General features: G+C 45.2%; 1 protein-coding gene and 1 non-coding gene across 2 annotated transcripts; both read left to right on the top strand.

The window, feature by feature from the left end:
• The first annotated feature begins 7,152 nt into the window (after positions 1 to 7,152).
• Positions 7,153 to 7,245, top strand: TRNAY-GUA (transfer RNA tyrosine (anticodon GUA)). The gene is given in 2 exon segments: positions 7,153 to 7,191; positions 7,209 to 7,245. It is a non-coding gene; the product is annotated as a tRNA-Tyr (tRNA).
• Positions 7,246 to 12,959: 5,714 nt separating this feature from the next.
• LOC145807297 (uncharacterized) lies at positions 12,960 to 14,507 on the top strand. The gene is made up of 3 exons (XM_082905266.1): positions 12,960 to 13,524; positions 13,693 to 14,042; positions 14,205 to 14,507. The coding sequence occupies exons 1-3, from the start codon at positions 12,960 to 12,962 to the stop codon at positions 14,505 to 14,507; spliced, it is 1,218 nt and encodes a 405-aa protein (XP_082761392.1).
• Positions 14,508 to 15,711: the final 1,204 nt, after the last annotated feature.

Consider the following 15,711-nt stretch of genomic DNA (forward strand, 5'->3'; position numbering starts at 1 on the left):
TCTTGGGTTGGTCCTTGGGCTTAATACACAGGGGTATGCAGTACTACTCGTGGAGCCAGCTTCTCGGGAGGATGACAAGCGCTTAGTTCGTGGCAAGTGGTATTAGAGCCATCCTAGGGGCACTGTCACGGCCTTGGTTTTCCCAAGCCAACCATGCGGCTTGAGATGCTTGACACCCGCCTAGTTTGCACCTAAGTAAGCTTTTTTGGAAGAGAGCTAGGAGAGATTTACACTTACTTGAAGATTTCTAGATAGAGAAACTATTCTAGAGAGAGAAGCTCTTAGAGAATGCTTGCTTTGTATTGCTTTAGATAGTTTGGGCAAATGAGGTCCTCTCCTTTTTATAGGCTACAAAGAATATTCTAGAACTACAATGATGAAGAGTGTTTTAGACACTTCTTCCAACTCCATCTTATAGACTATTCTAGAATCATTCTAGAATGTACATATCTAGAAGGATGTACAAATAGCTACAACTATGTAAAATTCTCTACAAAACTCTAGGAAGTTCTAGAAGCTTCCAGCAATCTCCATAATCTCCCAAGGCTTTCTAGTGAGGGACATCATCAAAATTTGTCAGTCTGTGACATTCTCCCGACCTAATGTGGTGATGCCCTCATTGCGTCTTCTTCATGGAATCGTTTTATCTTTTCCTCGAATTGCCAACAAGCTTTTGTCGGTTCCCAACTAGCCTCACAATCAAGCAATCCCTTCTATTTCACCAAGTATTCATGACGTGAGGCAAGGTTTTGTTGTCGAACCACTCAGTTTGCTAAGATGGACTCTACCTTTTTATTATATGTTGACATGATGCCCAACGGTTCCCTCTTCGAATTGCCTCTGTCCGGGTCTTCTTCATCTTCGTAGTAGGGCTTTAAATAGCTTACGTGGAAAACTGGGTGAAGTTTGAGATGTGGAGGTAATTCAAGCTTATAGGCAACCTTACCCACCTTTTTTATTATTGTAAATGGCCCATCATATCGGCGTATAAGCCTTTTGTGTAGGCCTCGGGTGAACTTGTTTTGGCTAGACAAGATTTTTACCATCACGAAGTCTTCAACATTAAACACTCGATGGCGCGTCTTTTCATCTGCCCAATTTTTCATCTTCTTGGTTGCCTTGTCGAGGTAAGACCATGCCACATCTACCTGTTTATTCCATGTCTTAGCAACCTTGTAGGCCGATGGACTCCTTGTTAAGCTGGTCACCAAAGAGTGTGGAATGAGTAGTTGTTGCCCTATGGCTAGCTCAAATGGACTTCGGTTAGTCACCTCACTTCGTTACAAATTATAAGAGAATTGGGCTATATTTGACAACTTGGCCTAATCATGCTGGTTGGCATTTACAAAATGCCTCAAATATAGTTTCAACAATGCACTCGCCCTCTCAGTTTGTCTATTTGTTTGGGGGTGGAAGCTAGTAGAGAAATGGAGGGTTGATTCCATTAGCTTGAACAACTCTGTCCAAAACTTTCCCATGAATCGTGAATCTCGATCACTGATAATAGATAGTGACAAGTGCCCAGTCCATGATAAGTGGTATCAGAGATAACCTAGGGGCATTGTGATAGGGACTGTACGTGGGACTTACACCAAGCACCTTCATTGTGGGGCCCACGTGGTGTCCGCGTGAGACGGATTTTCATGGGTAGGGGAATGGACAAGCATGGAGGCAGGTAGGGTAATGTCCCTCTGACGAGAGCGTCAAGGACTGGCAGTAGTAGCATGTCACGTACTGACTCATTGGGGATGCGAGTTCTACACTAAGTGCCTTATAAGTGCATTAGTTTGTGAGCAGCAAGGCAGGCAGGGTAGATCCCTATCGTATCTCTTGGGTTGGTCCTTGGATTTAATACAAGGGGGTATGCAGTACCACTCGTGGAGTTGGCTTCTCGAAAGGATAACAAGCGCCCAGTCCGTGACACTAGGGACGTCTGCAGAAGCTAACTTGCAAGCAAGTTGGCAAGTGGATATCTTGTCCAATTCCTTACTTGTCTCCAAAACTTTGTGTATAAATAGGGTTCAAGGAGAGGAACAAATAAATCAAGTGAAAGATAATCAAGTAAGTGAGGAGTGAGAGCAAGTAAGTGAAGAACATCAAGTTTTCACTAAGAGTGGTAGAAAGAGAGTGAAAGAGGTGAGGTTGAGAGAAAGAAATAGCTTGTAATTTCCTCTTAACTTTAGTGAAGTTTCCACTATCTGTGGACGTAGGCAATTAGTCGAACCACGTAAATCTTTGTGTTTTCTTGTTTGGTTACTTGTTTGTTTTTGTTTTTGGGCCCTGGGTACAACAATAATAACAAAACTTGTAGATCGCAATAATCAAGACCCTGACAAGAAAGTGAAATCTGCAAAAAAATAATAAGGGTTAATTACACTTTAACACCTTGTGATTTTACTCAATAAATTAACATTTCCATGTGTTTCAACATGATATCAACCTCAATTTCATACTACAACATTCAATTGCTCCATAGTCCCCTCTTTTAAAACCAAATTCACAAACTAAGGTTTTGTAAAAAATTGGAACCTAATAGTAGGTTGAGATTTGAGAGTTAATGATGATATTTGAAGTTTACTTTTCCTAGGATTCCAAATCAAGCACAGCATTGTGCTCCATCTAATTTTGTGGAAATCATTTCAAGGACAGCTACAACATTTATAATAACAACAATGATAGAGACCAGCAGCAAGGTTTTGTAAAAAATTGGAACCTAATAGTAGGTTGAGATTTGAGAGTTAATGATGATATTTGAAGTTTACTTTTCCTAGGATTCCAAATCAAGCACAACATTGTGCTCCATCTAATTTTGTGGAAATCATTTCAAGGACAGCTACAACATTTATAATAACAACAATGATAGAGACCAGCAGCATGCCATGCCAAGGCCAAGGCAGCCCAGCCAAAGCTAGCAGCATGCCATGCCAAGGACAAGGCAGCCCAGCCAAAGCCAGCAGCATGCCATGCCAAGGCCAAGGCAGCTCAGCCAAAGCCAACAGCATGCCATGCCAAGGCCAAGGCCAGCAGCATGCCATGCCACGGCCAAGGCAGCCCAGCCAAAGCCAGCAGCTTGCCATGCCAAGGCCAAGGCGGCCAAGCCAAAGCCAACAGCATGCCATGCCAAGGCCAAGGCCAGCAGCATGCCATGCCAAGGCCAAGGCGGCCAAGCTAAAGCCAGCAGCATGCCATGCCAAGGCCAAGGCAGCCCAGCCAAAGCCAGCAGCATGGCATGCCAAGGCCAAGGCCAGCAGCATGCCATGCCAAGGCCAAGGCAGCCCAGCCAAGGCCAGCAGCATGCCATGCCATTAATTTTGGAGCTCTAAAAAGACCACTAATGACATGGCACTTAATAAAAAAAGAAAAAAAATACAACACCAAGGCCAAAACATCAAATCATTCATGGTGGGACCCACTGCCACATCATTAGTGGTAGCACTAATTAGTGCTCTCACTCATTTTCCTTATAATAAATCTAAAACCATCGATGTGGAAAAAAGAATGGTACAAGACTAACCAACTGCTTAGCTATTTATAAATGGAAAATAATAATGACATGAACAACAGTGGCAAAAAAGGGTGGGCGTGGGTCGGTTGCGGTCATGAAATTTTCAATTCGCCATTCGTCTGTCAAATTGGCGAGCAGATTGGAGAAAATCAATCTAAATCCGTCGGCCAATCCGATAGATGTGGATTGAGCGGATTGGCGGATGGATGCAAATTGATTTGGCGTTTTAAAATTTTTATAAATTTTCAACATAATTCAAATTGTTCGCTTCCTCAAAAAAAAAAAAAAAAAAAAGTATTACAATCAATAACTTAAAAAAGTATTACAATCATTGCATGTCTCATCTAAAGAAAGAAAATTTAAAACTTTAGAATATTATAATCACTGCATGTTTCATCAACATATTACAATAATAGCATGCCTCATCAACATATAGTATTACAATCTGTGGTTCTTAAAATATAAAAACAATTCAAACCATCAAAACCATGAACAGAGCAGTAGTAGAGATTGTATGCCTCTGTATTGTTATATCTATATCTGTTTTTGAAAACAAAAATTAACCAGCATATATCATCTTTTTTATTTATTATTTTTAGAGTCAGATTTAAAAACCAAAAAAAATAGATAAATAATACATTTATTTTTTTCAATTCAAAAAATATATTGAAGTTAAAAATTCTTTTTTAACAGAATATGTTCAACAGAATATTTAAACTCTTTTTCAATTTAAAATACAAATATAATATCTAAACAAATTGAAAACACAAATTTTTACAAATTACCAGGGGTGCTCGCGGTTTAACGATTCGGTTGCGGCCAAATGAACCTAAAATCTGTCATCCGTCCAAAACTAGGCGGATTGAAAAAAATCAATCCACAACCGTTTGCTCGTCATCATGCATCCGTCCAATGCGCCGGATGAATTCGGTTCGGTCAGTTTGGGTGGATCAGTATATCCGCTACTCATCCCTAGTGGCAAGAAGTGTAAAATAGAGGATACAATACAACAAATTTTCCAAAAGTAGTACTTTTTTTTTTTTTTTTAATGATAATGCTTACAACTTTAAATTTCTTCCACACCAGGAAGGCGAAATTTCTATAGAAGAGTAATACAGAAAGTTTTAGCAGTTTGACTTGATGGCACAAAAAGAGTCTTGTGTCTGTTCAGCAGTTTAAATACTATGTATTACCCTAAAAAAAAGTAGTTTAAATACTATGAAGCATGGGTACTTTGAAAAATATGTCGTATCTGTATCGGGTATTTACCGGCGCATGGTACTTTGTATGGTACTCTGCATACGTACTGAGTATACGAAACAGATATCCAAATTTTTCTTCTTAATTTTTAACGTACCCAGACATACCTACTATATACCCAAGCCGTACTGTATCTCAATTGAAACAATATTTTTTTCTACTACAGAAATAAAAATCCTTTCATTAGACTTCTTTTTTATTTTCAGTTTTATACTTAGCATGTTTTTGAAATTAAACTATGGTTTGTAAGTTATTTAATATATTGACATTTAATTTTGATTTATACCTTTACTTTTGAAATTAAATATTAATTGTAGGTTTAATCTTAACATATTAAACCATTTAATTAATTTTTACATTACTCTAAATTAAAAATAAATATTTTTTTATAAGTGTACCAAGTCGTACCTATACCCTAATTTTTTTGAATTTTACCGTATCAATATACCCATATTATACCATCACCAGTACTCGTATTCGTACCCGTACTTTCTATTGAAAACTGCGCCACCACAATGGATTATATGATTTACTATATTTGTATTAAACTGGACAATTTCTTAAACAAAGATAGAATTTCTTAATTGCTCCTTAAGATAAGGGACTCTCATGTTTGAAATAGTTTAGTTATTTTGTTAAAACTACAAATGTGTTAGAAAGTAAACAAAATATTTTGCGAGCAATGGGTCTAAAATCACCATTCTGGATTCTATATATCCCCATGATGAATAATTTTTTAACGAATGAGAACATTCTCATTAATTTAATCAAGGATGAAAGGATTTGAAACTTAACGAATCAATTTTTTTTTTATCTAAAATACATAAGAAGAAACCTCTCAGAACCTCAATACTAAAGTTGAATTTATGTCATAATTACACCATATGAAAAATAAAACATCACAAATATTCAAAATTTTATTTTGAATACACTAGGCATGCATAAAGCAAATTAATTTTGATCATTACACAAAAAATAACTTATATTTCACGAATCCCACAATAATATTGTAGGAGGGGTTAATTTGAGCTCATTAAATTAATTGGGTCCAATCGGAACCTAATTTGAAAGCCCAAAAAATTAATGGATTTAGAGAAATTATTGTCAAATGGGCCCAAGTGAATTTTATTGCATGGGCCCATAAGAAAGCCAACAAATTAGGTCGAGAAAAACCCATCAAGCAAATATTTCTAAAGAGAGTCCAACAAGCCCATCTGAAGAGGCCTATATCATACGAGCGTCCCTCGGAGGAGATCCATTCTCCGAGGTATTGACTTGTCTTGAAAGGGTTTGGAATCACGAACCTAGAGACTTATTTGAGCTTGGACTCAAAAGGATTTGGATCCACGAACCTAGAGATCTAAAGTGCTTGGTTTCGAATGAATTCGAACACAATCTAGAAGTCACTTCATTAATGAGTTCCAGAACACTTGCGGGCTCGGAACTTTCCGGGATCTACACACCAGAACCACGGGCGTAACTGAGTCCGAATAAAGGATTCGATCCCAAGGACAGTGAGTGGAGATAAATTCACTCTTCGGTTAAACTATCCTATACCCAGGTTGAGGTGGCACAATGTAGGAGGTCTCTGGGACTCAGCGATATTTGTGGCATGGCATTCTCTTGAACTACTTCTGACCTTTATGTGGCAAGGCATCCTCTGGGACTACCCTTGACCCTTTTGGGATGATTGGGGATCATTGGGTAGGTGTAGTTAAGAAAAAAGGTTCCCGAGGGGGCGATCTCATCCTCGGGATTTTTCTCACCCTCGGAAAAATCACCTCTTCAGACAAAATATCTAGAGAGAATATTTCATACTACATCTTGAGTTGCCTATATATAGAGCACTCACCCATAGCTTTAGAGGGGAGGATTTTGGAGAGATTACTCTGGGAGATAACTTTTTCTCCTTCAACTTCTTCATCATCATCGTCGAGTAGAGAGATTGGCATTGTTTGATAACAACAAGGGTTGCTCTTTGAAAAAATTAAGGGAGGATGAGTATGAGTTGAAGATGAGTTGCTACAACACGGTAGGGTGGAAAAAGTAGGATATATCTTGAATGAGAGAGAGAGAGAGAGGCTTTTTCATCAGAAGATAGTTTTATCAAAATTTTAACACCCTTACGTACCCTTGGATGTATAATATAATGCACCCTAACTAACTCAAATGATAATTTCTCACCCTTTCCGTTCTCCATCAATTTGTCTGCCCTCTTTCTCGTATTCAAGTCAAACAACGACAACCCAAAATGGAACAGTTGATGTAATTGTTGTTGTTGTTGCTGCTGCTGCTGTAGCTTCCATCATATCATCAAACACCACTCACCGTCATTGATTCCTCGTTGGAACTCTCTGCCATCATCCCATCCCCACCACTCGTTGTTATCTATTCCTTAGCTCAGTTGGTAGAGCGGAGGACTGTAGTTGGGTGCCCACAGCTAATCCTTAGGTCGCTGGTTCGAATCCGGTAGGTCAGAATCTTTTTAGGCTTGGAGGGAACGATTGGAAAGGTTGGGGGCTAGGGTTCTGCTTGGAAAGAAAGTGAATAGTGAGGGTGCAAATGACCCTTCGTTTGTGCATAAAAAGGGGGGAAAAACCAAACGGCTGCGCCGTTTGAATTTCGCGCATGAAAAGACAGCTTTGGGGCTGCACGGGGCCAATGGGATGAAGCCACGTGGCATCGAAAGGACGGCTGTCAGTACGGTTGTACGACCCTTGACAAGACTACTGAAGCAATGACTAACCAAATGGGATAGCTCGGTAACGGCTTCGAAGCCGATCACGCTCGGCTTGGTACTGGTGCAACTAGAGGACCGTTAGCTCGGCCATGGTGGTAACCCTAATCACGATTAGCTCGGATGGGATTAAGGGACAATTGAGAGGGGAGATTTGGACCGGACTGTACGGCCGAGCTACGGTAACGCAGGTTGGTCAAAATCTCACGGTGCCGAGTTGTGTTCTCAGTTGGCGCGGCCCCCGACCTGTCGTGTACATCCGAAGGGATTGGTCGACTAGGTATGGATTGAGGCCTGACCAAGCTATGATTGGGAAGGCATTCGGCCGGACGCGCAGTGATTTGAGGTGACCGAGCTAAAGCAGCCCGGGATAGACTAAGGGCGAGGCGAGGGTCGGCATGTCTCCAACCCGTCAGCTGAGATGGCCCAGCTTCATATAACCAAGAATGAAGGCAGAACGGGGAAAGGCTGGCATGCCTCGCGGCCGGTCAACCAGAACTGACCGGTCCTACGCAGCTCGACCATGAGCATCACACTCTTGTCCCTTGCCAAGGGACAGGTCGGCGATACATAGCTCGGTTGTGTTATTTGTGGTGGCAATTCTCCACAAGGAATAGGTCGGTCGCAGTACTCCGGTTGAGTGTACCACCTGGGCCAATGGCGTGAGGGAGAGGAAATCTGCTCCAAGTACGCGTCAATACCGTTTGGTAGTTCTGCGTGTACTGGTTGGAGGATTAGACCTTTACACGCGTAAGGTGGTGAGAGGCGAGCACTGCCATCTGTCCAGGGAAGGACAGCAGAGGTAGTGCGCGCACAATCCTGAGGCTGCATGGCCAGCCTAGAAATAGGAGTGGAAGGTGAACGTTAGAGGTAAGTAACTTGCGCCATCTGAAACACACTTTCTCTCTCTAACAGCCTTCTTCTTCCTTTAGTGATCTGACTTGATCGTCGGAGGGTCTATCCGGCACACCACCGCCGGGCAGCTCACCGTTCTCTGTGTTGCCAGGTTAGACGTCGTCACGTGAAGCTTGGAGTCCAAGGAGTACGGAAAGCAGAGGATATTTCCCCCCTTACAATTGGCGCCGTCTGTGGGAAGCTCTTTGATACTCAAACCTTATTTTTCAAGCTTCTTCGACCATCTCCATGGCCAACAACAACGAAACTCCACTGTCCGTCGTCGATGGCATCACGCCAGAGTTTGTCCGACGGAGAGAAGGCCCCCCGAATGTTCCAGCCATGGCGGGCCTAGAAACTTCTTTGCGAGGTGCGCGAGACAAACGCGGAAGGAGTACTGATCGCTCGAAGAGTCCAGAGGGCCGTCGGCGGTGGGGGGAGTCCCGTGCGCAGCGCCTGGAGCACAAACTCAAAGACCAAGACGCCCTCATTCGAGAGATGGCGGCGGAGATGAAGATGCTGAAACGTCAGATTAAGGGGAAGGGTATTGCTGGAGAGGGCAACCTCAGTGAACGCACCCCGTCCCCCCGTTCTAGCAGTCGCCGCCAGGAGAGGACTCACTCTCTCTCCATCACCAGGAACTATGGGGTTGGAGATTCCGACCAAAGAGATGGCAGATCCCTCACTCGAGACAGCACATACCGCCCCTCAGGCCCGTCGCCGACGTCGCGATACTCTTTCTCCACCCGTTCCAAAGACCTGAGGAATGTATTGGAGGAGAGGGCGCATCGTCGAGAAGCTCAGAGAGTGCCGACGTTGCAGAGATTGAGCACCCCAGTTCGTTGTAGCGAAGAAGTGGCGATGCCAATGCCCAGAGTGATGGCCCATGCGCCAGTGGACAAAGAGCTGGCGAGACTTACAGCTACGCCGTTGTCTTCGGAAATCGAGAGTACACCACTCCCTGCCGGACTCCACCAGCCTAAGTTCACCTTGTACGACGGCAAGACGGATCCGTACATGCACGTGAGTCATTACCGGCAAGTAATGGCTGGCCACCGGCGTAATGACGCCTTGATGTGCCTCATATTCCTGGCAAGCTTGGGAGAACTGGGCTTGAAGTGGTTCGAAAGGCTCCCGGAGGGGAGTATCGAGGGGTGGCAGCAACTAGCGGAAGCCTTCGTTACCAGATTCAAAACCAACACTCGAACGCCGAAGGAGGTCGATCATCTTCTGGGCGTCAAGATGGAGTCAGGAGGATCATTGAAGGCGTACAACGCGAAGTACTAGGAAACTTACAACGAAATCCTCGACTGCCCTACCAATCTGGCGATCACTCAATACAAGCGGGGTCTCCCAGTCGGACATAGACTGCGAGATTCGCTCACAATGCACCAACCCACAACCATGGAGTCCTTGATGCAGCGGATCAATGAGCACATTCGTGTGGAAAATGATGCCGCCTCCGCGACCGAGAAGGTTAATTCGGCCGCGGCGGACAGAAGGGTGGTGGGGAAGGTTCACTCGGTCGGGCAGGAGGATAACCGCCCAAACGAACGGTCAAAAGATCAACGTCGTGGCCCAAACCGCGATGATAGAAACAAAGGTCGCAGAAACGACCGAACTGACGCTCAGCGTGATGCAGAGGAGGATGCCTAGAGAAAATTGAAGGCGCGGACTAGAATTACCACGGTCTTTAAAATCCCTATCTACCGCATTTTGAGCGAGATCCGAGATGAGCCTTTTGTCCGCCGGCCGGTCAAGTTGGGAAGTGCACAGAGAGGCTTCAATTAAAAATATCGCTACACCTTCCATGAAGAACGGGGGCACCGAACAGAAGACTGCTTGCCGCTCAAACAACATCTGGAGGAGCTGGTGGCGGCGGGGCATCTTGACCAATACATAGATGGGGGTATGAAAGCCGCCCCGCAAGGACAAACCCAACCAAACAGCCTAGCCGCTCTGGATGTGGTGCCGCAAGGTGTAATTAACGTCATCCATAGCATCATTGAACCAGCGAGGGTCTGCGAGCTTAGAGGGATGATTAAGAAAGTCGAGCACATGAGGGAAGTGCTCTTCGTCCAGCCTATTGTGAAAAAGGGAAAGACTGAGGAGAAAGACATCCTTACCTTCTCGAGCAAGGATTTGGAAAGGATCCAGATGCCCCACAATGATGCCCTAGTAGTAACTCTTCGCGTCAAAGACTTTGACATCAAGAGAATCTTGATCGACCAGGGGAGTTTGGTCGAAATTATGTATTATGATGCGTTCAAACAAATGAAGTTGGAGGACAAGGACTTGGGCCCTGCGACGTCCCCTTTGGTTGGCTTCAACTCTCAGCCAGAATGGCCAATCGGAAAGATCATTTTGCCAGTCAAAGCGGGTTCGGTCGTAAAGCAAGTGGAATTCTGGGTGCTCAAGGTTCCATCCACTTACAACTTAATTTTGGGCAGGGGCTGGTTACATGCCATACGAGCAGTTGCGTCGACCTTCCATTAAGTTATGCGCTTTCTGGCGTCCACCGGACAGATCGAAGAGGTTTGGGGAGACCAGGTGATGGCAAAACAATGCTTCATTGCGGTAAATGACAGCCGAGCAGCCAAAGGGTTTGTCCAAATGATTGAGGGACTCGAGGGAAAGGAGGTCCTTGAAGACGTAGGAAGAAAGGCCGAGGCAAAATCGGTCGAGGATTTGGTGGAAGTGCGCATCGACGAGAACGACCCAACTAAGTTCTTCCTCTTGGGATCATCTTTATCTAGTGCCGAGCGGTTAGATTATGTCAACTTCTTGGTTTCCAATTTAGAGGCGTTTGCGTGGACGCCTTACGACATGCCTGGCGTCAACCCCAGCTTTATTTGCCACCAGTTGAATGTCTTCCCAAATGCGCAGCCGGTCATTCAGAGGACTCGCCACTCGGCTCTGCACCATGCCGAGGTAGTGGCAGAGGAGGTCAAAAATTTGTTGGAAGGAGGAGCGATAGAAGAAGTGCAATACCCTCGATGGATATCCAACACGGTGGTGGTCCCGAAAAAGAATGGCAAGTGGCGAGTTTGCATTGACTACAAGACGGTTAACCGTGCATGCCCAAAGGATAGCTTCCCCCTTCCTCAAATTGACCAGCTGGTGGACTTGACCGCTAGCCATCAGAGGTTTAGCTTCTTGGATGCATATCGCGGCTGCCACCAGATAGCCATGTATGAACCGGACCGAGAGATCACGTCGTTCGCTACTCCTAGAGGCCTGTATTGTTATAAAGTCATGCCGTTCGGACTAAAGAACGCCGGGGCAACTTTTCAGAGGATGGCGACAAAGATGTTCGCTCCTCTTTTGGGCCGAACAATAGAGGCCTACATCGACAATATGGTGGTAAAGAGTAAGGAGAAGTTTCAACACCTCGCCGACCTAGCATAAATGTTTGCCATACTTAAGCACCACAAACTTCGTTTGAATGCCTCCAAGTGCGTCTTCGGAGTCGGCACCGGGACGTTTCTGGGGTTTCTGGTCACAAACCGAGGGATTGAAGCCGACCCATCACAGATCAAGGCTATATAAGAGCTAGAGTGCCCAAACTCCACGAAGGACGTGTAATATCTTGCCGGGATAGCAGCCGCGCTGAACAGATTTATCAATCGGTCCTCAGATCGTTGCAGGCCCTTCTTTAAAACTTTGAAGGCCAAGTTCTTCTGGGATGACGAATGTGATCGTGCACTGACAGACTTAAAAATATACCTTTCCTCAGCCCCTATCTTAGTCACACCTCGGCCGGGCGAAGAGTTGTATCTTTACTTAGTAGTCTCTCAACATGCTGTGAGCGCCGTCCTAGTCTGCGTTGAAGGCATCCAGCACTTGCCCATCTTCTATGTAAGCAAGACTTTGCTCTCGGCCGAGACGAGATATCTTCCTCTGGAAAAATTAGCGTTAGCCCTGATGATGGCATCAAGAAAGCTGGCGCATTATTTTCATGCCCATACAATAGTTGTGTTAACCGAATTTCCACTTAAGGTGCTTTTTTAAAAGGCAGACTTCATCGGAAGAATTTTGAAATGGGCCGTGGAATTGAGGCAGTACGATATCAAGTTCCGCCCGCGCACCGCAATCAAGGCTCAAGCTCTTGTAGACTTTGTGGCGGAATTTGCCCCTGGAACGCATCCAGTTTGCCCGGCTGATTTGGCTGGTGCGGATTTAGCGCAGCCCATGGTTCTGGCAATAGAGACAAGTGTTGGCTCACAAGTGAGAGAAGGGCGAAGAGCGACCGAACTAGAGGAGCCGGGTGACTTCTTGGAAGACGGACTCAACCAAGACAAGGAAAGAAACCAAAATGAACCGATCGGAGACTTGGAATTGAGAAGCTCCCAGAACCCCTCTGATTGCTAGAAGCTATTTATTGGTGAGATGTGGAAGCTCTTCGTTGATGGGGCATCCAACAGACATGGGGCCAGGCTGGGTATCGTACTGACTTCACCGGATGGGCTGCTTATCGAGTAGGCAATTACGCTCGGCTTCCCAGCATCCAATAACGAAGCAGAGTATGAAGCCCTCCTTGCCGGACTAAGAAGCGCATTGAGAATGAAGGCGTCAGCCCTTATGGTATTCACCGATTCCAAGCTGGTGGTCAATCAGGTCTCAGGGGAGTATGAGACAAGGGATAAAAGAATGACCAAGTATCAGGCGCTGGTACGCGCAGAGATCAAGAAGTTCGCCGCAATAAGGATGGAACAAATCAACCGCGAAGAAAACAACGCGGCTGATGAATTGGCCGGACTTGCTTCTATTCAGACAGCTTTTCCTAACCCCTTGATGATTGAATTTTTACCTCGGCCAAGCATTGAGGAACTAGAAGTGACCGAGGTACTCTGCACCGACTTGGGTCCTTCCTGGATGGACCCCATCATCACCTTCCTGAAAGATAGAGTTCTACCAGAAGAGAAGAAGGCAGCCAACAAGATCCGGGCCAAGTCAGAGCGATTTTGGCTCTCCCCGTTCGGAGTCTTGTATAATAAGTCTTTTACCGGGCCGTATCTGAAGTGTGTCCACTCCGCCAAGGTGGAAGCCTTCTTCTATGAGATCCATGAAGGCATCTGCGGCAGCCATACTGGGGCCAGGTCTTTGGCTTACCGAGCAATTTCCCAAGGTTATTGGTGGCCATGCATGCAGGCAGACGCGCAGAAATACGTTCGCCGATGTGAAAAGTGTCAGAAATTTGCTCACCAGATCCACCAGCCAGCGAGAGAATTGCTCCCCCTTACAAGTCCTTGGCCGTTCGTACTCTGAGGATTGGATATAGTGGGGCCACTCCCAGCAGCCCCGGGCAATCGCAAATTCTTTATCGCCGCCACTGACTACTTCACAAAGTGGGTTGAGGCCGAGCCATTAGCGACCATAAAGGAAAAGGATGTGAAGAAGTTTGTCTGGCAAAATGTTATCACTCGCTTCGGTATACTCAAGGCCCTCATCTCGGATAACGGCACTCAATTCGATGGGAAACTCTTTCGCGGATTTTGCGAAGAGTTGAAGATCGAGTTCTATAATTCAACGTCGGCCTATCCTCAGGCAAATGGTCAAGCAGAGGCCTCAAACAAGACCATCCTGGACGGGCTAAAGAAGTGGCTTGAGAAGGCCAAGGGGAAGTGGGCCGAAGAACTCCCTCATGTACTCTGGGCGTACCGTACTACGCCAAGGCGTTCGACCGGAGAAACACTGTTCGCTTTGGCCTATGGCATGGAGGCCGTCATCTCGCTGGAAATTGGCATGCCAACCATCCGGTCTGAGAGTTTCTAGTCAGATCTAAACAACGAAGTTGTCGTATTGGAGCTAGACCTGGCCGAGGAAAGGAGGGAGCGGGCACTGATCCATATAGCGGCTTATCAGCAAGAACTCTCCAAGAAATACAACAAGGCGGTGCACCCCAGGTTATTCAAGATCGGGGACTGGGTCTTAAGAAAGGTGCTGGGCAACACGGTGGTCCCTGGCGAAGGAAAGCTCGGTGTAAATTGGGAAGGACCATACAAGGTGACTGGCCTCGCTGGCAAAGGGGCGTATCATCTGGAAGATTTAGATGGCAAAGCTGTCCCCAGACCATGGAATGCAGCCAACCTTAAGAGTTTTTACTTCTAAAATGTAATTGCTTTTATTACTTAGTTTTCTAGACCTTTAGCTTTTTGGCATTAGATGTAAGAGATACCCCTGCTTTTTGTAATGAAAATTGACCCTCTGGTTGTTTTGTATTACATCTTTATGTACAATGACACCGCAAGGATACTGGGCCACTGTGGATGCCAGGGGAAAAGAGACCGACCTGAATGATACCAGACTTATTTTCTCTTGCCGGTGTAGGAACGGACCGCACAAACAGTTGGTGTATTGTCCAGCGAAATGATAGGCGTACTGTCCAATTCACATAAGGGCCGAGCTGATTTTTGCTCGCCCAATTGGGATGTTGGCATCATGACCAACTTAAATGAAATATTGGTGCTTTGCCCAATGCAAAGGCCAAGCTGATTTTGCTCGGCCGAAATGAAATGTTGGTGTTTTATCCAACTGATAAGGGCCGAGCTGATTTTGCTCAGCCACATTGAAATATTGGTGTTTTGCCCAATTTGTAGGTTGAGCTGATTTTGCTCGGCCGAAATCAAACATTGGTGGTTTGTCCAACTCCCCTCAGCGCCGAGCTGATTCTTATCCACCCAAATACTAGACTTGAAGTGATGTCAAAGCCAAAACGGTCGAGGTGATGTCTGCTCGGTCAAAATGAAATGTTTAGGTGTTTTCAAAACCATATAGGCCGAGCTGATTTATGTTCGCCCTGCTCTGAATGTTCGCGCTTAGCCCAATTTAGGGCTGAGTTGATTTTGCTCGGCCGGATGCAAATGTCTAGGTTCATCCGAAAACTAAAAGAGCCGAGCTGCTAGTATGTTTCGCGAACATTTAAGTCGAAGCAATTCTGATTTTAGCTCGGAGTATTGCGCAGCAAAGCCGACCTGCCAGTTGTGATTCATCAAAGTTTGAATGAAGAAATTTTGCACGTATCAACCGCACAGAAATAGAAGATAAACGAGCAAAAGTTCAAATTTCATTGATCAAGGAAATTGCATTACAAAATGTGGGGCCTAGCCCGGTTACATTCAAAAAAGAAAGAAAAGAAACAAAAACAAAGCAAAGAAAATACATATCAATCTAGTTCAAGGTCAACCGTCTGCTCGGCGACCTCAACCGTTTGCTCGGGCAACCCATCCACGGCCTCGTCGTCAGCGCCTTCCACTGCGACAACCTCCCGATCAGTCATTTGACCTTTGACATCTTGAGATGCTTCGGGAGAAGT

This window comes from Camellia sinensis, chromosome 14, assembly GCF_055761805.1.
Source record: "Camellia sinensis isolate YWXY chromosome 14, ASM5576180v1, whole genome shotgun sequence".
Taxonomy (NCBI): Eukaryota; Viridiplantae; Streptophyta; class Magnoliopsida; order Ericales; family Theaceae; genus Camellia; species Camellia sinensis.

Coding starts and splice junctions, on each gene's coding strand:
- LOC145807297 (XM_082905266.1), top strand. CDS start 12,960: ATGAAGGCGTCAGCCCTTATGGTATTCACCGATTCCAAGCTGGTGGTC. Junction 13,525..13,692: donor TTACCGAGCAATTTCCCAAG/GTTATTGGTGGC, acceptor GGCCACTCCCAG/CAGCCCCGGGCAATCGCAAA. Junction 14,043..14,204: donor GGGCCGAAGAACTCCCTCAT/GTACTCTGGGCG, acceptor GTCGTATTGGAG/CTAGACCTGGCCGAGGAAAG.